This window comes from Nannospalax galili, unplaced genomic scaffold, assembly GCF_000622305.1.
Source record: "Nannospalax galili isolate Female #2095 unplaced genomic scaffold, S.galili_v1.0 scaffold652, whole genome shotgun sequence".
In the NCBI taxonomy this organism is placed as follows: Eukaryota; Metazoa; Chordata; class Mammalia; order Rodentia; family Spalacidae; genus Nannospalax; species Nannospalax galili.
Window position 1 is genome coordinate 2,542,406 of NW_008332152.1, and position 25,530 is coordinate 2,567,935.

Here is a 25,530-nt window from a genome sequence, read left to right on the forward strand (position 1 = left end):
AAAGAGTGTCTGTTGTTGGGAAATGAGTGATCATGAGGGAGGAGGGTGATGCCCAGGTAACAGGTCACACCTCCTGTCAGGTAGTTGTATGGAAACATCTAGGCAGGACGCACTGTGGCCCTGTGTGTGTGTGTGTGTGCATGTGTGTGTGCACGCATGCACCTACACACGTAGGACAGAGGTTGATGTCGACTGTCTTCGTTGGTCATGCTCCACTTTATTTTTTTGGTCTCTCAGTGAGACCGGAGCTTGTTGATTGGCTAGGCTGGCCAGCCAGTGATCCCCAGAGATCCTCCTGTCTCTGCCTCCCCAGTGCTGAGATGACAGGTCCGTGCTGCCGTACCCACCATTCTTACATAAGTTCTGAGGATTTGAACTCAGGTCCTCATGCTTATGAGGCAAATGCTTTTCCAGCTGAGTCGTCTGCCAGCCCAAGTTTTTGTATAATAACGTACTTGTTATGTAGTTACGACTCATGAACTGTTTTCTAAATTATATTCCTAGGTTTATTTCCCATCAATGAAATCGTTTTGTGTTGCTCATAATAAAATCCTGCAGACTGAGTAGGTTATGAAGAAAAGAGGTTAATCTGGGGCCCATGGGCTTACATCTATTGGCATCTTCTTGCTGGTGGAGGCCTGAGGCAGTGCAGGATGTGACTGTCTATAGTGGAGGAGAGATTGTCTATGAGGGCAAACATCTCTCCTGAAGGCCCCACCCAACCCCACTCTCTATAATGCACAGTGGTGATGGATTTGAGTTGGGTTTTATTGGGGACATACCACAGATCAAAAAGATAGGCTTAACTGTTTTTATTCTATTCTATTTAATCCTTTTTAAGAAAAACTTGAGACAGGGTCTCTCTTAGTGTCAGCTGGCCATGGATGTGAGGCTGGCCTCCATCTCACAGATCTGCTTTCCTCTGCCTCCCGAGTGCTGGGATTGAAGGCGTGTGCCACCACAGCTGGCCTATGTAATCATTTTTTAAATGACTTTCCTTCACTTGAGCTTTTAATGCAGTTGGATGTTTGTCTAAGGCAGGAGGAGGCCCTAGGCCAGTCAGCTTTCTGTCATTACAAAAAACACCTGATGACAACTAGTTGAGAAGCAAAAAAATTCATTGTGGCCTGTTTTGAAGGTTTCAGTGTAGCCTTTGGTGACCACCACTGTGGCCCTGTTCCTTTTGGGCCTGGGGGGAGGCAGCCCATCATGGCTGAGTGTGGAGTAGAGACCTACTCACCTCGTGGCTGGGATGCAAGAAAGGAAGAGGCTGGGGTTCCTCTGTCCCCCTCAAAGGCCTGTCCCAGTAACCCCAAAACCTCCTACCAGGCCCCACTTCCTAACAGCTCTACCTCCCAAAGGTGCCATGCCAGGACCAGGGCAGAGAGTAGTGGGAACTTGGGGACCTCAGAGGAATGGTTGGAGCCAGGAGAGAGAAGGGAAGCAGGGTGTAGGGGGTTCCAGGAGCTGCTGGCAAAACCAGCCCACAGGGCAACTAGGTGGTAGATGTGAAGTGCTGGGCTGAGAGGGTCATGTGGAGGTTGTGCCTTCCATGTAACAGTGCTGGAGCATGTCTCTCTTTTGATTTGTGTTGAACTCCTGAGAACCACCAATTCCTAGTGGAGTCTAGAGATATAAGAGCAGTGGGGCTTTGGCTCGGTGGGCAGTTCCTATGTGTCAGTGCTCTTGGTACAGAGTGAGTCCACCTGTCCACAGCCTAGTTCCTCCAAGCTACCTTCAAGTGTGGTTACCCATCGTCTGTGGCCACAGCCACCAGACACAGGCTCTGAGTGTTTGTCCCTAAACTCAGTTCACTGCCTCACAAGGCCCTGTGCCAGAGCCTTCAGATGCACACAGCACAGCCCCAGCATCTGGATGGTCCCCACTTTGTGGGGAGGGGTAGCCACAGTGGCCACATACTGAAAACCTGGCTTTACTCTGTGGAGATTCCTGAGGGGTCAGGACAGGTGAGTGGGAGCTGGTGGGCTGTTCCTGCTGTCCACACTGTGATTTGGCCCCACCTGCCCAATGTCCCTGCTCCATTGCTCTCCTGGCCCCGTCTGCCCTGATCCCTCCAGCAGCAGCACCCTTGGCTGAGGTAGTCCTCCTTTACCTCAGGAACCCCATGGGCCGCACAGGGCTGCGAGGACGCGGGAGCCTCAGCTGGTTTGGACCAAACCATACACTGCAACCGGTGGTCACTCGGTGAGCCCCATACCCAGCCCCATCTGCATCTTGGCTCCTAAGACACCTCCATCCCTATGTGCTCCAAGGGCTTAGGGGACGGTTTGGGTGCTTGGTATTGTGTGAGGCCTGGGGCTAAACACAGCCTGAAATAGGGCTGGGATGCCTGTACCCACTCTCTTTGAGAAAGCCCAGGCCTTTCCTCCTTCCCTGGAGGCTGCTTAAGTTTCCTAGGCCCCCCACTTACCCTCACTAGGGGGCTGTCTGTGGACCTACCAAAGAGAAAAAGTTAAACTACAAAAAAAACCAAAAAACAAAAACAAAACCCCCCAAAACCCACTAACCCCCAAACCAAAGGATAAACACAGTAATTCCACTGTAATATTGGAATTTGGGGTTTTCTATTAGCAGATACGCACACATCCACACTCAAACACATGGCCCAGCCACACCCCCTCCCCCAGCAAATCCCCGCACATGCGCAACCACACTGCACTTACTCCTTCAAGCTCGTTTAACCCTCAGGTGCTCCCAACCCAGGGTGCCAGCCACCTTCTGGGCAGGTGCTGACAGACTGACCCTGGGGTTCCCACCCAGGCACAGAGCCCAGCGGTCATTATTCTGTCAGTGCTCACAGTGACTGGGGAACGACCTTCCCTGAGAGGTCACTGCCTGTTATCGCTGGGGACCAGGTGCTTGGTAGGGGAGCATCACGAGCTGGTTATGGACCTGCTGTTGCCCGCAGGCCAGGCCAGCCCCTGCCAGCGGCTCTGGGGCCTGGTAGGTACAAGTGGGTCCCCTGTGTAGGTGGAGGAGAAACCTGGATGGTGCCATCTGCCGGAAGAGCGTCAAGAAGATGCTGGAGGTGCTGGTGGTGAAGCTTCCTCACTCTGAACACTGGGCCTTGCCAGGGGTAAGCTAGCGAGAGTGGCGGGGACCTTAGCTGTTCCTGTCCCACCATCTCCTGCCAATCCCATTCACTAGCTATCCAGTCACAGCAGGGACAATGGCAGTCCCATCCTCTCCTCTGTCTTCCTTGGGTGAGTTGATGGGGTTGCAGTGCCTCTTGAGAGCCCCTCCGTCTCCCTCAGAGGCTCACACTCTGGGGTATGGGCACTAAACAGCCTCTGCTGTAGGTCAGGCCAGGCTCCCTGGGTGGCTGAGCTCAGTGCAGAGACAACAGGGGCTCAGTTGTGGATTGGCCCTCCCCCTCCAGATCCTGAGCTGAACCCAAAAAACAGAACTGTGCTGTGCAGGGCCAGGGGCACACAAGCCTCTGAGCTCAGGGCAGTAGCTGGTGAAGGCATCAAGGCAGGAGGGCACTGCAGAGGTTCTGTGATGATGACAGAATTGGGGTGCAAAGGCTCAGGCCATTCCTGCCCTTGACTCCAAAGTGCTTGTTTTCTCCCGGATCAGCGTGTCCTGTTCCCCAGACCTAGCCTAGGGCAGGGTTCAGAGAGCCTCATCCTGCCAGGAGGGTCAAGTGCAGTCTGACCCTGCCTGTGGTACACAGTATCTGTGATGCAGCCCATCTGGTAGAGCCTCTACTCTGTCCCTGACCTGTGATTCTCCCCAGTTCAGCAAGAAGCTGCCCCACCCTTCTGACCTTAGCCCTGCCCCCATAGTCCAGTGGCTGACTCTACTGTTCCTACCGAGAACAGTGGTACCAACCAGGGTCTTTAGGCTACAGCATAGATTTCAGGGTCAGGACAGTGTCTGGGTTTTCCAGGTGCTGACAGCCTAGCAACAGGGCAGGCAAAACGAACTGGGAAAACCAGGAGGATACAGCACCTGCCCCTCTCCGGTGCCAGGGTAGCTGGAGGCAGTGTCAGGGGCTCATTTGCCTTCACAAGGCACAGTGGCCTCCCTGTGCCTCTGAGGTTGGCCCTCAGTCCCACATTCCTGCTCAGCCTGCAGGCTGCTGACAGGGACAGTGGGTCTGGGCAGTGTTACTCAGCCAGGGCTCAGACTCTGGACTGACAGACTCTGCCTCCTTCACTTCCCCAGGGGGCTGGCTGGCGGCCCACATCAGGCAGGTGGCCACAGGAGATGGACCCCAGGGTGGCCTGGGATCTGGCTTGCATGCCTTGCTGATGGGCCTTCACCCCTCTCTGCTCAGGGTTCCCGGGAGCCAGGGGAGATGCTGCCTCGGAAGCTGAAGCAGGTTCTCCGGAAGGAGTTCTGGGTGGTCTTTGAGAATTTGCTGGTGCAGGGCACAGAGGTAGGACTGGCCCTCCTGCCCTGCCCTGCTGTGTATGGAGCTCCCTGCGTGCCGGGTGACAGCATCCTTGGTCTCCAGGCTGGGCACTGTGCTCACTTCTTTTTAAAAGATTTATTTATTTTTAAATATTTTATTTATTATTTTTATTTTATGTGTACGAGTGTGTTGCCTGCATGTATGTGAATGCACCCATGTTGTGCGATGCTGTGGAGGTCAGAAGAGGGTGTTGGATTCCCCTGGAACTGGAGTTAAAGTCGGTTCATAGCCACCATGTGGGTGCTGGGAATGGAACTCGGGTCCTCCGCAAGAGCAGTCAGTGCTCTTAACCATTGAGCCATCTCTCCAGCCCCTATTTATTTATTTTTATTTTATGTGTACGAGTGTATTACCTGCATGTGTGTAAGATGTGTGTCGGATCCCCTAGAGTTACAGATGGCTGTAAGCTGCCATGTGGGTGCTGGTGCACTCCTGTCATGCAGTGCCCACGGAGGGCAGAAGAGGATGTCGGATCCCCTAGAGTTACAGATGGCTGTAAGCTGCCATGTGGGTGCTGGATTTGAACCCCGGTCTTCTATAAGAGCAGCCTGTGCTCTCATCCACTGAGCTGTCTCTCCAGCCCCATGTGCTCACTTTGGGAGCCTCCACCTCCCTGGCTACAGTGGGCAGCTCCATCTATGCACAGAAGTTTGCGTTCCTGACTTGAACTGCAAGCAGTCAGTGGCTAGCTTTTTATCCACATCAGCAATGCTATTTTTAGGTCCAGATTTAAAAATTCATCTCCCTATTTGTCAGGAGTAATGTGTAGACACATGTGTGACCAATCTCAACAGCCCTCTAAGGGGCACAGTCCAGCTGTTCTGCATCCTAACAGGAAACGAGTCATGAACAGGAAACCAGTTGGCACCATCCGCAGTGCTTTACAAGGCACCACCACCTTCTCTCTTACTCTTTTAAATAGAATTTATTTTCTTGTTAAAGCACATTCACATAACACGAATCTAAAACTTGGGGGTGAGCACTTCTGTGGTGTCTACACATAGCATTCTGTGGCCACCATTGCCATTTAGTTCCCACACATTTCAACACCCAAAGAAGCCCCACCCCATCCCTGGTGCAGACACCTGCCTGTGTCTCTGGGATCACAGTTCTGAATGCCTCTTTTGAGTTGGGTCCTGCAGTGGTGGCCTTGGTTATCTGAGTTCTCTCTAAACAGAATACTTTCAGGGTTTACTAGCCTTTGAGGGTGAGGTCTCTGGAGTCCTAGCATAGGCAGGAGTGTCCTATGTTTTAGGGACCTTTGCCACAGGCTGGGAATAGGGTCAGTAGACTGTGGGTCCTGAGATTGGTCAAGAAGGAGCCTTGTACTAGGCAGGCAGCCCTGCTTAGAAGGCAGACCAGGGGCTAGGTAAGGGTGACCAGCCATGTGCAGAGCCTGCCCAAGGAGGCCCTCTCTGTGGATCTGAGTCCCTCTATGGTGGCTGGGGAGGGAAGTCAGGGGCCTATTACTAGACCAGCTCACCCTTGCCCTGGCTCCCAGGTGTACAAAGGGTATGTGGATGACCCCAGGAACACAGACAACGCTTGGATTGAGACAGTGGCTGTCAGCATACATTTCAAGGACCAGAGTGATGTGGAACTGAAGAGGTTGGAAGAGGTACGAGGCCAGACTCCAGAGCTGGGAGCAGGGCCAAGTGCTCTGGACTAATGTGGGGGCCTCCCAGTAGTGGGCTGCCTGGGCTCCTGGGCCAGAGCTGCTTAGAACAGAGAGGGGAGGCTTCTGGGACTGACTCTTCTCCAGGAGGGACCAAGGAGGTGCCAGGGAGAGGCCAGAGGGCTATAACAGAGGGTGAACAGTGAGACACAAGGGGCTATGTGGTCCCTGCACCCAGGTCTGAGTTCTGTGAGCAAATACTTAGAAACAAAAGGCAGGAAGGGAGGGAGGGTTTACTTGGCTCAGGGTTTGAGGGTACAGTCCATCATGGTGGGGAAGTCACGGCAGTGGGAGTGTGAGGCGGCTGGCCGTGCCACATCCACAGTCAAGAAGTGGAGAGTGCACCAGCGTTCGCTCAGCTCGCTTTCTCTTTATGCAGGGACTTCATCTCAGGATGGTGCCGCCCACGTTCAGGATGGGTCCTCCCATCCCAGTTAACCTAATATAGAAACTCCTTTCCAGACATGCCCAGAGATTTGTCTCCACTGTCACTCTCAATCCTGTTAAGTTGATATTAACCTCACAGAAGGACTTGAGGGTTGTGTCCAGGGTGAGGCTGGCCTGGCCTCTGCTCCCTGTGCCTCTTTATGGAACATTTATCCCCTGGCACGAAGGGTGACCCTCCTCATTCCTGATTCAGAACTGGGGTGGGGAAGCCCTGCCCTGTGAAATCCAGGTTGTCTGGCAAGATTGCGGCTCCTGAGTAAGGTCCCTTTCCCTTACCCTTCACTTGGGTCTGTGGGGCTCAGCAGGGCCAGCTTGGCCATCCAGAATAGGCACTCCTGTCCTGCATCACACAACAAGCAGGCTGTGGGCAGGAGGTGAGACTGTAGGCCCCTCTGCCCCCTGCAGCCTGAGGATTCAGGGTGCTGGGTGAACATAAGCTCTCTATCCTTGCAGAACCTGCATCCCCATGACCCGGAAGTGTGCACCGAATGGCAGGTGGTGGACAGGCGTATCCCTCTGTATGCAAACCACAAGACCATCCTCCAAAAGGTGGCCACACTATTTGGAGCTCACTTCTGACTGTGGACTTGCAGCAGCTCCATAAGCAGGCGAGGCCATCCATCAGTCAACGACCTCCAGATTCGGGCTGCTTTGTCCTAGGCTCGGTGGCAGATTGGGGTGCTGGTTTAGGATACTGGTTGGGTGGCAGGTTGGGGTGCTGGGCTGGGTGACCAACATGGGGAATCTCAGCAAGTCCCTAAAGGTGCTGTCCTTCAAGCCCCCTCTGCCACCACAGGAGAGACACAGATGAAGACAAACATATTCAGTGGCTCCTAGTGCCTGTGTCCTCAGGTGCCAGCCTTGGCTGCGGCGTTTTGGGCCTGTGCCCAGTGAGATGCTACTGCCGTGTATGGGCAAGGCTGGACGTGCTGCCTGTGGGACAGGCTGTCCCCTGGAAGGACCTCTGTCCTTACCACGGGTGCTTTCTGTCCTAGGTGGGAGGGGACTAGGGGCAGGGCTTCCATCCGGTGGAGATGCTGTCCCCATGGCTCTTGGCCAGGGCTGGGTCACAGACGTTGGGGAAGGCCATGGACTCTGTGTCATCCTAGGACTTTAGGAGTTTCCTACAGGAAGCACCCTCTCCCAGCTGCAGCTGACCTGCTGCTCACAGAAGACGACAGTGGGGGCATCATGGCATGACCTCCAGGGGACGCCTCATACCGAAAAGCACCACTGAAAACAATCAGCTGCTTCTGGTGGGGTGGCCTGTGACTCAGGTCGGGCGGGGCCTGTGACTTGGGTCGGGGCTGGCTTCCAGAGCAACTCCATGGCCAGGCAGGGGTCATGTCAGAGTGTAGTGGGATGGGAAAATAAAGAACGGGTATAATGATCTATCTAAAAATTAGTTCTTGGAAAAGTTCAGAAGCAACTAGACAGACCACTGGGAACAAAGGAAAGCGTGGGGGGCTCTGGGTGGCTGGGGGTCCCCTTAGGAGACAGGACTGACAACACCATGAGATATCCTGGGCTGGTGGGGGCAGCTGGGCTCCCAGGAAGGAGGTGCTTGGCATCTCCTGCCAGGCAGCAGAAGGGTCTCTGGGAAGGTGGTCCAGGGAGGGCTACTGTGTGGCTCTGTGGAAGCTGGGAAGGCGCAGTCCTAGGCTGTCCCATTTCTAGTCCAGCTTTCAAGATCAAGCCAGGAATTATAGAAGATCCAGGGATCCTGTGAGATCTAGGAATTCTGGGCAAGCCAAGAATTCCATTACTGCAGGGGAGGCCTAGTCTGGCCCAAGCTGTTTTGACAAACTGGCTACAAGGCACTTGGCTCTGCCTTGGCTGGCCTGGTGACCCCTCAGTCACCGTGGGTTCTGCCTGGGACTGGTCACTGAATGTATGAATGGCGGGGGCAGGGTGTGAGGGAGTAAGACACACGTCTGCCAGCACTTCCTATTGGAGAAAGGAGGGACAGAGGGTTGTGGTTCATGGTCCCCTTCAAGGGTACCTCTACAATGACCCAAAGGCCTCCTGAAGGTTCCACCACCTTCCAGCAGCACGGTGCTGGGGACCAAACCTTCAACATTCAAATTGTGCACCCAGTCCAACAAAGGCAGAGCACTCGGGGGACAGCCTAGAGTCAGCCCCTCCATCCCCACCATCTTTTAAAGATAAACCAGCAACGATAGGAAACACCACAGGCATAAAGCTGCAGTCTAGCTGCTGGTTGACTCGGTTTCCCTGAATTTCCCTGTTAAACTCACGGGTTGAAAAAGAAATAGTGGGCCTAGTGAGATGGCTCAGTGGGTAAAGAGAGCTTGCGACCAAGTGTGATAACCCAAGTTTGATGCCTGGGACTCACATGGTAGAAGAGAACTGAATCCCGCAAGTTGTCCTCTGACCACCTCATGTATAATGTGCCACACACACACACACACACACACACACACATACACATGCATGCATGCACGCACCCACACACGCACACACGTACACACACATGCGTGCACCCACACAATTAATTTTTTTTTAAATAGGAAGAGGAATTATAAAGTATTTTAAACTTAATGATAATAAAAATACAAATTATCAAAATTTCTGGGTCTGGAGAGATGGCGCAGCAGTTAAGAGCATTTGTTGCTCTTCTAGAGGATGCAAGCTCAATTCCCAGCAACCATGTTGGGCATCTCATAACCACCTATAACTCCGGCTCCTAAGGGAATGGACACCTCTGGCCTCCTCAGGCACCTGCACTTGGGTGCACTTACCCCCACCCCACATATATATTCATAATCTTAAAAAAGTTCCCAGTTGCAGCTCTCACAGGATGAGGGGGAAATGTGCAGCCCTGAATTTTTCTGCCGGACAAACACTTCCAGTTGGGCAGCTCAGCCTCCAGGTGAGGGAACCAGAAGAAAAGAGGAAGGTAAACTGGAACCAGTAAAGGAAGGCAGGCCGGAATGGAAAGCAGCAGAAAAGTGAAACGATGGAGAAGTCAATTAAACCAAAACCCAGTGCTTCAAGGATGTCCATAAATCAGTTACCAGAATTTTCAGAAAGTTGTTACCAGTGCCACGAATTAAGCAGTGCCCATAGCTCATATTTTATAGACACTGAAGGGGCTGTAGGGACAAAAGTGAACAATTAAACTTATAAAGTTTATAATTCAGGTAATAGAACATTCCTTAGGTTAAGGGGGAAAAAAATCCTTGGAACTTGTGCATGTTTAAATGATTCAACTTCATACAGAGATGATAACACATGATCAAGCAGGCTTTATCCCCAAACACAGGCCAGTTGAACACTCTAAGATCACACACTACAATCCAATGTTAACCGACCTAAAAAAACGAAGCCCCAAATCCAACATCCAGTCCTGTTTTTAAAAACTTCTCAACAGGTGTCACACCTCTTCAACCCCAGCACTTGGGAGGCAGAGACAGGCAGATCTTTATGAGATTGACGCCAGCCTAGTCTACACAGCAAATTCCAGGCCAGCTGAGCTACAGGGAGACCCAGTTGGAAAAAAAAAAAAACCCAAAAAGTAGAAAATAAAAATTCTCAGCAAACTATAGAAAGGATGGTCCTCCCAACGATTGTGAGAAAAGAGCCGTCTGTATCAAACACAAACTTGGTGTCACCTCTCATACCATGTACTCAGATCAGCCTAAAACCCAGGCCCAGGATGAGCAAATTGCTGCCTTACACTTCCTCAAAATTAAAAAACAACTTTTGGAACAGAGATGACAAAGCCACAGAAAAGGCCAATGGTGGGAGGGGTACACCCAGTTCCTCTGGTCAAGGGCATGCAATCTCTCTGTTTAACTCAAACAACATGCCATTTTTGATTTCTGTCCTTCATTCTCCTCCTCCAGGCAGCTGCTGAGATTTACAACATGATCCTTTTTAAAACTCTAATAAATTGTTCTCTTTGAATAAACATTGGCTTTGCTTTGATATTCAAATTTTTTCTCCCTTTTAATTCTTTAGCAACACACACACACACACACACACACACACAAAACCTGTTCCTGGGGCTGGAGAGATGGCTCAGCAGTTAAGAGTATTGACTGCTCTTGTAGAGGACCTGGGTTCAATTTCTAGCACACACATGGCACTAACTGTCCATAACTCCAGTTCCAGGGGATCCGATGCCCTCTTCTGACCTCTGTGGGCACTGCATGACACAGGTGAACACATGCAGGCAATACACTTATACACATTAAAAAAAAAAAAAGTTCCTAGGCCCTGGGTGGTGATGCATGCCTTTAGTCCCAGCACTTGGGAGACAGAGGCAGGCGGATCTCTGTGAGTTCAAGGTCAACCCGATCTACCTAGTGAGTTCCAGGTCAGCTGGGGCGACAGAGACACTGTCTCAAAAAAAAAAAAAAAAATTCTGTGCCCTAGACAGCCATCAGACAGTCCACCTGGCTAAGGGGAGGTACTGACAAATCATTAATCTAAAAAGGGCATGTATCCAAAGAATTCTCAACTCAACTCAAAACTAAGAAAACAAACACCCCAGTTATCAGCTAGGAGATGCGGCAGAAGAACTAGTCCCCAGCAAAGATACACAGGCCACATCGAGAGACACAAACCACGCATGTCAGTCCCAACCCAGAGCATCTGCAATCAGAGCTGCTGGCCCACCAGGTGTTGACGGTCGTGTGCCTATGGCGACCATGGGGTGTGACAGTGAGTCAGAAGTCAGCTCTGGTGGCTCCAACCACCCTCCACCCCTGCCTTCAGAGTATTCACCAGCAGAAAAGACTGCTGTGCAGTGCTGGCCAAGCACAAACACAGAAACTGGCACACTGACCTGGGCGGGGGTAGTACATGTGTACACATGACAGGATCCCATCTATAGACATTTCAGGAAAGCGAGGGAGACAGGCGACAGCTGGTATTGCTGAAGCTGGTGGCTGATGGGCTCAGGGTGTGTGGTTTATTGGCTATTGACGACGCCGAAAAAGTCGGTTTAACAATCCGCAGGGTGGCTCACCCCCAGCACCAACCCCCCCGCTTGTTCTCTGGTGCTGACACCCAGACCCAGTATACTGTCCACCCACTGACTCTAGTAAAGCTGCGGAATGCTCAGTGAGGGGCTGGGTAGCCAGATGAGTTCCCGGACACGCCCACAATCCTGGGGCAGCTAGAAGGGGCCACATCACTCCCTGGGAAAAGCGTGCTTTTACTGGACCCCTTCACCTAGCCCCGCTCTATTTCTAGGCCCCGCCCACACCCGGCCCCTTCCCACTAGCCCCGCCCTTCTCCCACAACACCCCGCCCACATTCGACCTCCACCTCCACTAGCCCCGCCCACCTCCAAGGCCCCGCCTATACTCAGTCCCTCCCGCCCTAGCCCTGCCCATCTTCCAGGCCCTTCCCCTATCTAACCCACTTTTCTTCCCCTAGGCCCCGACCTTACCTGACCCCGCCCACCTCCCAGGCTCCTCCCACACCCGGCTCCTCCCCGACCTAGCCTCGCCCTTCTTTCCCAAGGCTCGCATACTCGGCCCCTCCTCCACCCAGCCCTGCCCAGGCCCGTCCACACCCGACCCCTCACTCACCTACAGCCACGCCCATCTTCCACAAGGCCTCGCCCACACCCGGTGCCTCCCCCTGGCCCCGCCCACCTTCCACATGCTCCGCCCGCGCTCGGTCCCTCCTCCACCTAGTCCCGCTCTTCTTCCGCAAGGCCCCCCGCCCACACCCGGTCCCTCCCCACCTGGCCCCGCCCATCGCCCGCAGGTTCCGCCCATACTCTGCCCCGCCCCTTCGTAGCCCCGCCCTTCTCCCAGGCCCCGCCCCTCGGCTCTGGCAGTGCCGCTGGCCCCCTCCACTGCCAGCTGCTGCTGGGGTGGGCGCAGGGCGGTCGCGCTGCGTGGGGCGGGGCGCGGGTCAGGCTCCGTAGCGCCGAGCAGCCGCTGCCACGCAGGTAGCCGCCGCCCGCGTGGACCCCGCCCGCAGACTCCGGGTCCGGCCGCTGCCCTGCGCGCTCCCCTCCCAGCCGGGCAGTGCGTCCGGCCCGCTTCCCTCTCCCTGCCCCCGGCGCCTCGTGCCCGGTGCTGCTTCATTGATGCCTGCAATCCTCAGGATGTCATAGGTAGCGGCGTGCTCAGGGACCGGCATCGCATGCAAGTCCCAGGCTGGCCACCAGCCCCGCCCGCCCTCCGCCCGCATTCACAGAGGCCAGCCTGGAGCTGGGGGAGGGGAAGGGTGGATCCCAGGGCACTCGCCTAGACTCGGATCCCAGCTGTGGGTGGGTGACCAGGGCTGGGGCAGGGTTCTAGCTAGGAACCGTTCCCAGCCAGCTGTGAGCCTTAACTGTCTTTGTGGCTGGAAGATGCTGGGGGGCGAGGAGGCTTGGGGATCTTGGAGATAAGTTACAGAGCAAGGCATGTTTAACAGGATGAGGTCTTATCCCTAGACCTGGTTCGCCAATGGCATCCTCTCCCTCAGTGCTCTGGCAGCCCCAGCTGGACGGCAGTGGACAGTGCTGGTCACCCCTCACCTCTCAATCTCTTTTTCTCTTGTAGAACTGAGAGCACACAGCTGTTCCACGGGTGAGGACAGAGAGGACGAGAGTCTATTGGATGAGTACGGGCAGATTGGGAAAGCACACTCACCTGCAAATCCTATTGGAAAAGAGCCACCTGGGTCAGGTGGAGGCAAGATGGGCCCCAGGGGCAGGCACAGCACGGCGTCCCCGCTGCCCCCCTCCCAGGGATCTTGCTTCTTCCTCCTCTTCTGCCTGCGCTTGGGTGCCTCCTGCCCACAGGCCTGCCAGTGCCCTGATCATTCCGGGGCGGTGGCTGTCCACTGTAGTGCCAGGGACCTGCAGGAGATCCCTAGGGACATCCCAGCTGACACGGTGCTTCTAAAACTAGATGCCAACAGAATCTCCCGAGTCCCCAATGGAGCCTTCCAGCACCTGCCCCAGCTGAGGGAGCTGGACCTGTCCCACAATGCCATTGAGGCCATTGGACCGGCTGCCTTCTCAGGCCTGGCAGGGGGCCTGCGGCTACTGGACTTATCCCACAACCGCATCCGGAGGATTCCGAAGGATGCCCTGGGCAAGCTGAGTGCCAAGATTCGCCTGTCCCACAACCCTCTGCACTGTGAGTGTGCCCTCCAGGAGGCCCTATGGGAGCTGAAACTGGACCCCGACTCTGTGGATGAGATTGCCTGCCACACCTCAGCGCAGGAGCAGTTTGTGGGGAAGCCGCTGATCCAGGTGCTGGACTCTGGTGCCAGCTTCTGCAGCACCCATCACAAGACCACAGATGTGGCCATGCTGGTCACTATGTTTGGCTGGTTCACAATGGTGATTGCCTATGTCGTGTACTACGTGCGTCACAACCAGGAGGATGCCAGGCGGCACCTGGAGTACCTCAAATCCCTGCCCAGCGCTCCCGTCTCCAAGGAGCCACTCAGCCCCGTGCCCTAGCGCCTGCCTCCAGTGGGCCACCACACCTGGCTGCCATGGCATCTGCAACAGGTGGAGGTGACGGTGCTCAAGGTGTCCCCAGGGAGGTATGTCGTACATCCTGGAAAGCACTTTCACTGCTGGTATTTGGTCACTGCAGCTCTGGGCTGTCTACACAGCAGGGGAGCTGGCCCATCTTGATGGGTGGGGAAACTGAAGCTTAGAGAAATGGAATACCTTGCTGGGCCCGATCCACTTGGGACTTAAGCCAGGCTCCCTGTGATGCCAGTCTGTGTCCCCTCTGCTTGGTAGCCTTTCCCCAGTGGTGCTATGGGAAGTGAATATGTGTGCACTTAAGGATGGGGTCCTGGCCGGGAGGGTGGCTGTGGCCTCGTCAGCCAAGGCTCTGCAGTTGAGGTACAGGCTGGTTCTTCACCCAGGACTGGCTCCCTCTGTTTACCTAGTACCCTGAGTACATCTGAACACAGAGGTGTTGCCCTTTCCCAGAGCAAGGCACTGGTGATCCAGGGCTTTCTAGAGAGGTCAGCGCAAAGGGCAGCCCGCACTGACCTTTGCTCTGGGAATGTTTGAGTTGCCCTTGTGCCAAAAGTTCAGTCCATTAAGTAGAGGAAAACAGAGGAAACATGAGAAGAGTCCATCGTGGCCCACCAGGGCAGTGTCGGTGCCCTGCTTCCAGGTACTCCATCCGTGCCTGGCCAGTGGAAGCCTGCCAGCCCCCGAGGCTCCCGTGCCTTGCTTTTCTACTCACTGAAATCTAGAGCAGCCTTTTTCAGAGGCGGGGGGACTGGCGTTTGAGGTTTCCACACCCATCATCACAATACTTCTTTTCTCCAGCAACAAGAACTTTCTCTTTTCACCTTGCTGCTAGGAATCCCAGGGCTGCTTCGCTTTAATGTTCTTAAGCTATGTTACTCTATGTTCAGAGTAGATGTTACATTCACCTACACCTAACTTCTGATTTTATTTTTACTGTCTTTTTGGATAAGTGTTTATATTTTAAGCTACTTCAAGTATTTAGGAGGAGCTAATGAGTATAGATTGCAGATGTTGAGTGTCAGGTATAGATGCCTCTTCAAGCAGGAGCTTGAAGCTGGTTAGAAACTGAGTGTGCTTCTGTTTGGAAATTATCTTGTGACGTTCAGAAGAAAGATGAGGCTGTGCCTGGGATTGTCTCAGCACCACTATGGTCCCACAGTTCCGCCACCTAGAGACAGGGTGCACAGAGCCATGTGACATGGAAAAAAAACAGCTACAGATCCCAGACCTTGCCCACCGAGTGCCCACACCTACATTCCCATGAGCTCAGGCCCCGCCCATCCCTCCTCCCCTCTGCAGTGGACGCTGCAGGGGACAGGTCTCCTCAGGGTTGGCACTCCCAGTCAGAACTGAACCTTGAGGCTTCTACTTAGGGAACCTGGATGCTGGTGTCACAACTGTCTGGTCCACATGGCACAGACGTGGTCAGCATGTGGTGTCCAGTTTAGTGTTCAGAGAAGGCAGGAGCTAAGAGTAGGAAGAACTGGGTCTGGAATGTTCTGTCCCAAGGAGAGGAGGCTCTAAGGCCCCCAGCTGAGGGTGTGGGTTAGGACTGGGTACCATCCTGATGCTGTGGGGTGCAGAGAAAGTGGCCACGTCTGTCCCATGAGCAGGGGCACCTCCAGCCTGATACCCACTGTGGGGGGTGCTGGTGCACAGGACACAGCCAGTTCCTCCTGTGTGTGATGTGCTGTATGGAGCAGGTGAGGGAGGGGAGCTGCTGACTGGCCAGGGCGCAGGCTAGGTGGTGTCTGGACCTCTGTAGCTCTTCTTCCTTCATCCTAGGCAGTGGGGAGGCCATGTGTCAGGAGCTTGCCACTGACCAGCAGGTCTGCCCCACAGACATGGCTGTGGTCAGAAAAGAGCATGGATGGAAGCTGGGTGGCAAGGTCAGTGTCCCACAGGGATCTTCATGTGCTCTCGTTCCAGGATCGCCCTGTGGGGCTCCTCAGATGCACAGGGGGTGGGGCTCCTTCTCCTGCTGCCCCACTCACTGCCCCCAGCCCTGGGCTTGGACCTCTCTGGCCCTAGCTGTATGTCTACAGGGCTTCTGTGCAGACCCTGCTGGGAAGAGGAAGCAGGAGAAGGTCCACATGTGTGAACCCAGGAGAGAGCATGTCCTCCTCAAGAAGCACCCCAGGGACCCCAGCATTCTCCTGCTCACCCAGGCCCCCACCCCTGTGGCCTGAGAGTCGCAGTCCCTGTTCTCCCTCCAAGTGTTCCTGGCATCCCTCGGGCACAGTGGGTGGTCTGCACCATGACACCCAGCACTCTCCCTCTCCAAAGCATAGCTCACTGTCCCAAGTCCCAGCCACCAGGCCCTTGGTTCACTTTCCCTTCCACTAGGCACACATGGTTGCCTAAGGCGTGGTTCTGAATTAGTTCCCTGGGCAGAGGATAGGGCACAGACTGAGGAGGAAATGGAATGTTCTGGGCCTGTGGTGGCTCTCCTGGAAGCTCAGTCTTGAACCTCACTCTGCAGTCCTCTCAGCCTTTCTGTGAACCCTCAATAAAGCCTCCATGTTGAAACCCACTGCAGTGGATTCTGTCTGTATCCCACACCTGCCCCCTCCCCCAGCCCTGTCAGCACCTGCAGGTCCCCAGCTGAAGGAGCATCCGTCTGCCCAGCAGGGATACAGTGCAACCCAGCTAGACAGCTGACTGTTAGAACCAGCTCTGAGAACCACGGTTAAATTTCAGGAATTCTGGGAGCCAGTTGGCACATGGCACCTTGAATTTGATCATGGTGAGGGTCTACACCAGGGAAATTGGTAAACATTGCGAGTCAGGATTCCATCCTTGTATCCTGGGAAGTGGCCACCATTTTCATTGTGGCCTCCAGTCTGAGGCCAGCAGCATGTGGGTCACCACTCACTCATGGAACGATGCCTGCTCATAAGCTTACAGGTCATTGTCCACAACCATGTCAGAAATAAGTTCTCCATGGGGGCCCCAGGCCCAGGACGTGATTTCTTAAGGGCTGTGGCTCATGAAGTTCACCTTTCACTGGCAACTGGGGCCTCCTGACAGCTCCCCACCTGCTCTAGGGTCACAGGTGCCTGCTTGCCCCACCTAGCCATTCCACCCAGCTACTTGTATCACTGGGGATAGCCTGGTACTGACCTACCAGCCTAGGTCAGCTCTTTCTTTGTCCTAGTCTCCCTCGCTGTTACATACCCCACAACACTGACAGGCCCGGACACGTCTCAAGGGAGGAAGATCTTGGAGATCCTAGGCCTGGCTTCCATGTCAGCAGCCTAGCATCGCAGCCTCTTGACAGACAGGGCTCGTAGAGCATGTGGTCTGGCCTCTGGGCCTGTCTTTGTTGGCTGGGATCCCCTTGTGTAGGAAGGTATGCCTGCAGTCCCTGGCTTCCGTGAGATGGGGGGATGGAGATTGTGTCTCTGATCACCAGCATTTAGGATGCAGAGCGGTCCTTGTTACATGGACCCTGGTCCACAAGAATGAAGGTTATTGCCCAGGAGTGCCAGGACACTGTTGTGTTCCAATCCCTTGCGGTTTTCCTTAGTGAGAGTGGGCCTTGTGCTGGCCTCCGTCTCCTGGCCTGCTCACATGACTCCTCAGCTTCCTGGCTTGTCCTGCCCCTTCCTACCTCTCCCTGGAGTCCTAACTACCCAGAAAATGGTAGGCCTCTGTGGACACAGTGGTCATGTGGTTACTTGGCCTGGCCTCTTGGCTCTGTCTATGGACTGTAGAAACCATGAGTCCCTGTGGCCACCGCCTGTTCAAGCCTGGGCCCATAGTATTCAGGTGGCCACAGCACTCTGGCCCTTGGGGACATCACCTGGCACATTTTGGCTCCAGGTGCCCCTGAGCCTCTTCTGCTTTGATGTCCTCCCTCCCCATGCCAGTCTTTACTAGGCAGGACCTCAGTCGAAGAGCTGAGCTGTGACCCTGTGTGGCAGAGGGCACTACAGACAGGGTTAAACTGATGATCCCAAGATCTGGGTTAGGACAGGGGCTGGATGTCACACGGTCCTGATCAGAGAGATAGAGAAGCCGCTGCAAAGGTGTGAGAAGATGGCTGCCCTGGGGGGCTCGGGGGTGAGAGCCCTGCCACCTCCTGAAGAGAGTGGGGTATTTGGAGGCAGGAAGTCTGGAAGGAGTCCTCCCTTATGCATACACAAGGGCCAGAAGCCCAGGGACCCCTGCCTGTCTTCCCTCCAGAGCTCTGAAACACTCTACTTGCCTGGCCAGACCACAGGTTGGTGGTGGCAGCAGCCACGGTAGCTGAGGCAGTTGCTCCCCTTCGGGAGCTATCGTGTGGCCAGCAGGATGAGTTCCGGAACTGGCCTGTGTTGTTCCCAGGTCTCAGCTCTCCAGGACAGTGCCCAGTTAATGTGGCCAAGAGCCCTCAGGGTGTTCACGTCACCGGTCAGCCTGTCTTTGCTATGGACTGGCTTGTCCCTCCCAGGAATCCTCAGCATGGGCAGAGCAGAGACTGCCAGCTTCCACGTTCTACACACACACCAAAGTACACACACACACACACACCACACACACACACACCACACACACACATTACACTACAAATAGAACAGCCAAACGCACTGACATAAAGTCACATGCATTCGCACACACCTGCTCACTTAGGGGACATGCCTGGCTCACTGGCACCACACCCTTACTGCATACACACACCCATACACACACTTGCCACCCCTCTCACTGGAAGCTGGCAGAGCCTATGTGGCCTTTGGAGGGAGCGCTGCCCCTCAGGCCTCTGTCCTGGCATCTGGGGCTTTTCCCCGCTCAGGGGTCTCCCCCCACTTCAGGATCCATTTCATGACTTTCTCAGCTTATTCGGGTAGCTGCTGTCCTGGACTTCTGAGGACTGCTACTCTGCAGCCCTCTGAACCTGCTGTGGCCTCCTCCTCCTTGCGCATCACAGGCTGGGGAGACTCTGACCTAGTGCTAAGCTTAGAGGGAAGGGCCCTGCTTTGGAAAGGGCCCCTGGATGGTGGTGCCCAGGGCAGAGGTCATGCATGTAAGTGGGAGATGCTGGTGGAAGGAAGGTGTGTCCGGGAAACTGGGGCAGGTTGAGGGTCCAGGCAAAAGCCTGTGACCCCGTGGGAGTCTGGTGTTAGCCTGGCAGTTAACCAGGTCTCAACCCACAGTTTCTGCTCAGGACACAGCTGCTGACCAGGAGAGGATCACGGCCTCCACATCACAGGGCTAACTTGCCATCAGTCAGTATTCCACTTGGTTCTCACAGGAGCTGGCATTGTGGGTCCTGCAGGAGCTGAGGCCCAGCAGCTTGCTGGCTCCAGGCAGCCTGGGCTGGAATGCGTGTCTCTGACACAGGGTCTGGACACTGTCACTTGGGAACTGGGCCTTGGGGGTGTTGTCAAAACAAAAGACCAGAGCTTGTTTGACTACAAATGGAAGAACAGCCAGGGGCAGCATTTGAGGCTAAGCAGACATGGTCAGCCTGGCCCAATCTGCATGGCCACTGTGGCCAGGAGCGGTGATGCTCCATGCTTGGTTCTGCACCTGTAACCATGGCAACAACACTGCCCAGAAAGGGAGCGACACCCAGGCGTCACTGGGCGACATTAGTGGTCAGAAGAGGCCATGTGCAGGACTGTCTCCCTTCTTCCCTCACATTCTGTGAAGTGGGGATGAAGCAAGCCCTTAAGGGCTCAGCTGGTACCAAGGCCACATGGACAGCTTAGCCCTTAGGGAATGGAGACTCTGGCACAACTACTCGTAGCCCGAGGTGGAGATCCGTGAACCTCACTGTGGGTGCTCTGCCTGCCTCACACACAACAGACCCTGGAAAAGCTGGTGACAGATCTGGCAGGCATTCCCCTGACCTCAGGGACTCTGGGGTTCAGAGTCTGTGGGCAGCATTGGCCAAGTGGGGTTAGAGTTAGGGTCAGGCTTGGCCAAGACCACACCAGGACCCCCTCCATGGTGAGTGGGGGTAGGAGACCTTGGCATCACCACTTTCTCAAGCTCAGCAAGATAGGCACTTGTGGGAAGCCACCTGGCCCACCCCTCAGAGCTCATATGCCCAGTATAAACAGGGTGGGCTGCACAGGTTAGGGGTGCTGACCTGGCCAGGGTGACTCTTCTGTGCAGCTGGGCCCAGCAATCTGCAGACTGCCTGGGGTCTTCTGGGCCTTGACGAGCCTTAGGCCAGGGTGACTGGATCAGATGCCAGTGGGACACACAAACCCCAGGCCTCCCTGTCCTCTTCTGTCCTCTGGGGTTCAGCATCGAAGTCACTTTGATTCTGAGCCTGTCCATCTGGAAGTCACAATATCAGGACATGAAGGCGAAGGCTTTCCAGGCGCACATTGCCCATCACGGCCACCAGAGGAGATGACTCCGTGCGTTTTCAGTATCTAGCAGCTGTGGTCACGGACCTATGAAGGGTCACTTCTGTGGCCTGCTGGTGTAATGCCCCCTTGGCAGCTGTGGGCCCACTTCTCAGGACCCCCGTCAGACCATTTGGTACCTGTCCTCAGCTTCTGGCTGGGACCCTCTGTGTCTGTGTAGACTTTCTGCTCAGGTGGTTTCTGAGGGGACTGAAGTACAAAGTGAGCATAGGTGTGTCAACAGCATCAACAGTTTGTTAAATCGCAGCTTCACTGAGATCTAAAAATATGTAAAGTCGTATATTTCAAAAGCACCTCACAAACACTCTGTGTATCTGTCTTTCCTGGTCACAAACTACCATGCCGTTCTTTGTACCGTAGGAAAGCTTCCTCTTCGTATAGGAAAAACTTCCATTCTAGAAATGTTTATGTCCTATGCGTGATCTAACTTTCCTCGATTCCCAGCACCCATGTGGAGGCTAACAACCATCTGTAACTCCAGTTCCAGGGGAAATCTGACGCCCTCTTCTGATCTCTGTGGGAACTGCATGACACACATGCAGGCACGATACTCATACACATAAAATAATAAAAATAATAAACGGGCTGCAGAGATGGCTCAGCACTTAAGAGCACTGATTGCTCTTGCAGAGGACCCGGGTTCGATTCCCAGCACCCACATGGTGGCTACGAACTGTCCTTAACTACAGTTCCAGGGGAATCTGAAGCCCTCTTCTGATCTCTGTGGCATTGCATGACACAGGTGCACTAACATACATGCAGGCAATACACTCATACACATAAAATAAAAATGATAAAATATTTTTAAAATACCATAAATAAAAAATCACTTGTTATAAAAAATAATAAAATATTAAAAAAAAATAAACGGGCTGGAGAGATGGCGCAGCGGTTAAGAGCACTGATTGCTCTTGCAGAGGACCCAGGTTTGATTCCCAGCACCCACATGGCAGCTATGAACCAACCTTAACTCCAGTTCCAGGGGAATCTAAAGCCCTCTTCTGACTTCTGCAGCATTGCATGACATGGGTGCACTCACATACATACATTTAAAAAATAAATAAAATATAAAAATTAAATGAAATCAGCATAAGCCAAAGCCCTTAGCAGAATCACAGTAAAGTTTTAGAGTCACCCAAAGCCCACAGGTCAGGCAGACGCCTCTGACCCTGGCTTCCTCACAAGTTGTTGCCGGTATAGACGGTAGTGAGGGTGGAGTCTCTCAGTGAATGAATAAGCCCCCATTGGGCACCAGTATAGACTAAGCTGTGCCCCCATTCACATGTGGGAGCCCAGCTTCCTGTGTGATGATATCACCATCTGCACATCTGAAGGGCCCTTGCCAGTTGGACACTCCTTTCATGACACTGTCTAGACCACTGTAAGGGGCTACCAGCCTGGGACTGCAGTGCTTAGGTGCATCTGCACTGGCTAATGGTCTAGAACCTACAGGTATTCACAGGTCTACAGAGCCTTGAGACATAGGACCTGGTGTACCAGGTGGGACGTGCTGATGACACAGTACTGCCGTTGCCATGCATGCTGACCCAGGACTGCACCAAGTGCCCCATGTCGCCATCACTGGAGCCCTGGGAAGAGGCTTTTTACCCCTGTTGGAAGCAGTGTCCCAAGGCCATGGTGTCAAGTGACTTGCTGGGTTCAAACAGCAGGTGAAACAGGGATAAACAGGGATATGAACTGGATGGATCCCACTGAATGCCAGTCTTGATAGACAATGACCACATAGGACAGCATCCAGTCTCAGAGAAGCTTCTGGAGACACTCAACATGGGAACAGAGGACCATCATCAATGCACTCTGAGGGAGTTCTGTGCTTCAGACTAGGGCCAGATCTGTGGGAGGGGTCTTGGGGTCACTGCCCTCGACATAGTCCCTGGCCAGGGTGGGTTAGAAGGTATGTATACACATTTTCACCTGGGTATCTGTGGAAGGGTGTGCACATGTATGCATATGCCAGGTACATGTAGGAAAGTACATGTACATTTGTGTGTAAGTATGCATGTGTGTGGTTGGGAGGACAAAGGTGCAGGTAGGTGGTGCAGAGGTCAAAGGGCAAACCCTTGCAATCCTAGCACAGAGAGCAATGACCTTAGTATAAATAAAAGAATGCCACAGGAGGACTGTGAAGGTCATGTCCAGTCTTGGAAGCAGGTGACATGGGTGTGGTCACACATGCTGTAGGGAGCAAAGCTTAGAGGCCAAGAGCAGAGACTTCCTGCCCAGTTTCTGCAGGAAGACAGAGGCTTTTTAAGCATGTTCATTATCACAGACCGTCACTAAGGAGTTCCTCTGTGGTGGGGCACCGCCAAGCCCAGAGGCACAGCCGGTGAACACGCTGTGACTATCTGAAGGTTCTCTGCGCTCCCCTTTGACTCGCATTCAGAACTTAAAAACTTTGATTCACAGGTTCCACCTCTGTGTTTATTTTCACCCAGCAGAAGCGCCAAAGTCAGGGTGGTGCCCTTGGGCAGGAAACAAAGTACTGTTCCATTTCATGCTCACCGTGCTGGTGATGGTGATGCCTCCTCCCCTCCCTGGTGCCAACTCCCTGGGTGATTGGATATCCCAGTGACACCCATGCCTCAGAGACAGACCACTAGATGTCAGCTAAGTCCAAGAGGAAAGGTGCTTCTGTGCGGGGGGGGGGGGGGGGGGGGGGGTTCGAACCAGCGACCCCGGCGCAGTGATGGTTGGGGATGAATAAGCACGCCGTTCGCCAGCCCATGCCGCCCCCAGTACCGGGGACAATCAGACGAAACAGGGAGCCTAGTCAAGCAGGGACTCATTTATTGCAGGTGTTACAGAGCTTATAAAGGCACCTGGAAATCCCCCTCCCCCCCCCGAGGGTGTATCTTAAGGATGGTCACGCACTGATCATGCACTCCTCAGCAGTGCGGAAGTATCCTTCAGACTTTTAAAACAAGTCAGGCTGTGCCCCAGTAACTTCCTCTCGGACCTCTGCAAGGCGGGGTCCTAGGGTTAGCCCTAGGTCACGCCACCCCTGTGTGTATGCAGGCTCAGAGGTGGCAGGTGGTCTGGACTCGGGGTGTCCTGACTCCTGCTTGGGGATGTTATGCCTTACATACTTTAGTGCTCCCCAAATAAACAGAACCAGCTGCTTTGGAGTCTGAGGCAGGAGGATCAAAGTTACAGGTCAGCCTGGGCTACAGAGTGAGTTCAAGAGCAGTCTGAGTAACTTAATAAGGTCTTGCCTTGAAGCTAAAAATAAAACAAAGTGTTAGGGATTTAGCTTTGGCTTTAGTGGTAGAGTGCTTGCTTAGTGTGTGCAAGGTCCTGGAGTTAAGTGTCCCAGTACTTAAAGCAAATTAAATAAAAATTGGAGAGAGAGAGGGAGAGGAGAGAGAGAGAGAGAGAGAGAGAGAGAGAGAGAAATAGAGAGAGAGAGAGAGAGAGAGAGAGAGAGAGAGAGAGAGAGAGAGAGAGAGAGAGAGAGAAACAAGAATAAACAGTATAACAGAGAGGATGAGGTATCTGGGGACTGGCCCTCTGACTTTGAGGGTGGCAGCCCAGTGCAGCAAGGGCCAGCAGGCTGGAGACCCAGGAGAGCTGCTGGCACAGAAGGTCCAACCTGGTGGCCACCTACAGGTGTCCGTGCCCTATTCTTCAACTGATTGCATGAGGCCCACCTGTCAGCTTTACCCAAAGTTCAGATTTAAAAATTACTCTCATCTACAAATGCCCTCCGAATTGACACACAAGCTCTCTGGTGCCTGGGCATTGGTCTCTCCCCTTCTCTGTGTGGCCACCCCCACTTTGCAGGTGTGCCAGGGAGTCTATTTGTGGAGTGAGCCCCCAAATAACCAGCCCTTCCCCCAGCCTACTTGCCTCGTGTCATATTTGGGGTACATTTACACCAGGAAAATATTCGATTGTTTGAAGTTCAATTCTGTCTGGGCATTCTGTATTTTCACCTGGCAATCTTGGCCTACTCTCCTGGGAGCAGGAAGTCCAGGAATGACACCCTGGTCTAGACACACAGGCCCCCTGGCTACCCAGAAAGCCAGACCCAGGCCTCAGGGCAGTGGCTGCAGGATGTGTGAGTGCATGATGGGGCATCTCCACAGTCCTGTCAGGAGTCGTCCTAGCTTGCAGAGTGGTCCTCCCTACCCAGCTCACCCAGCTCAGCCCCATGGGCTGGGCCAGCCTGCCCTCCTGGGGCACACATTTCTACTACCCACAGACTCTAGAGGAATCCTAGCTTTGGGCACTGAAAAATCCAAGCTTGGGTATAGACTGAGGAAAAGTGGGCCTGCCTGGCATGGGGCTCCCTTGTAGAGACAGACTTGAACCCCAGGACTTCTTCACAGAGGTGGACCTGAGCCCTGGGGACTTCTTTATAGAAGTGAACCTGAACCCCGGGATCAGGAAGTCTGGCCTGTCTCGGTTACAACTCCACCTAGCCCGAGACACAAATATGAGGGTAGATGTGTCACTGTCCTGATGGAATAAAAATGTCAGACCCCCTTGGAGGTGAGACTTCAGGGCCCAGGCTTTGACTCTTGATGGAGGCACAGCACAGATGGAGGGACGCATACCACATGCTGACTTGGGATTCCTGACCTAACCTTGCCTCAGTGCATTATGGGTAAATGGAGGCTCGAGAAAAAGTTCCCTGAGGAGGATGCTTCTCTGATTTGGTGACTGAGGACAGCATGTGTCCACTGCTGAGGCCCCCAGAGAAATAGGACGCTACCCATGCTTTTTGTAAAGAGCAATATAAATATATTTCCACATATATAAAATATAATAAATAGGTGTTGTCATGATGTACATCTGAGCTGCACAGCAGGGGTGGCTGGGAGGGGTGGTGCCCAGGGGACTGCCAGGGCTCCATGTGTTTGAGGTAAAACAGGATAGAAACTGCCCCTTTAAGCCAGAATTCCTGCTGGATGCAGGCTGGGAGCACCAAGATTGGGGGGCAGCCCTGGGCCTCAGCCTGAAGGACCCCAGGGTCGTGGGAAATATGGCCACCAGTCACCAGGACTGTGGCTCTGGCACAGCCACCAGCTGGGAAGGGGTTAAGTGCACACTTAGGGAGTGTGCTCATCTTTGCCTGCCCCAGGACCAGAGTGTGCTGTGT

General features: G+C 54.0%; 2 protein-coding genes and 2 non-coding genes across 7 annotated transcripts in view; all 4 read left to right on the forward strand.

Annotated features, from left to right (window-relative positions):
* Trpm2 (transient receptor potential cation channel subfamily M member 2) overlaps positions 1 to 8,006 on the forward strand; it is a 68,417-nt gene extending 60,411 nt beyond the window's left edge. The window contains exons 29-33 of the mRNA XM_008827402.3: positions 2,119 to 2,205; positions 2,992 to 3,097; positions 4,304 to 4,405; positions 5,943 to 6,059; positions 7,017 to 8,006. Coding sequence (XP_008825624.1) covers positions 2,119 to 2,205; positions 2,992 to 3,097; positions 4,304 to 4,405; positions 5,943 to 6,059; positions 7,017 to 7,142 — 538 coding nt within the window. The 3' untranslated portion in view covers positions 7,143 to 8,006. The remainder of the gene's footprint in view (positions 1 to 2,118; positions 2,206 to 2,991; positions 3,098 to 4,303; positions 4,406 to 5,942; positions 6,060 to 7,016) is intronic.
* LOC115069339 lies at positions 3,051 to 3,108 on the forward strand. Its single transcript, XR_003848617.1, has one exon. It is a non-coding gene; the product is annotated as a Z6 small nucleolar RNA (small nucleolar RNA).
* LOC115069340 lies at positions 4,273 to 4,347 on the forward strand. The gene has a single exon (XR_003848618.1). It is a non-coding gene; the product is annotated as a Z6 small nucleolar RNA (small nucleolar RNA).
* A 4,356-nt stretch (positions 8,007 to 12,362) lies between the features above and the next one.
* Positions 12,363 to 16,577, forward strand: Lrrc3 (leucine rich repeat containing 3). Of its 4 annotated transcripts, none has more exons than XM_029560790.1 (3): positions 12,363 to 12,495; positions 13,097 to 13,217; positions 13,448 to 16,577. In XM_029560790.1, the coding sequence occupies exons 2-3, from the start codon at positions 13,154 to 13,156 to the stop codon at positions 14,005 to 14,007; spliced, it is 624 nt and encodes a 207-aa protein (XP_029416650.1). In that variant the 5' UTR covers positions 12,363 to 12,495; positions 13,097 to 13,153; the 3' UTR covers positions 14,008 to 16,577. The 4 variants fall into 4 exon arrangements, with proteins under 4 accessions (XP_029416650.1, XP_029416648.1, XP_017652209.1 ...); XM_029560789.1 differs by lacking the exon at positions 12,363 to 12,495 and adding an exon at positions 12,853 to 12,955; XM_029560788.1 differs by having other exon boundaries at positions 12,369 to 12,495; positions 13,097 to 16,577.
* The last annotated feature ends 8,953 nt before the right edge of the window (positions 16,578 to 25,530 follow it).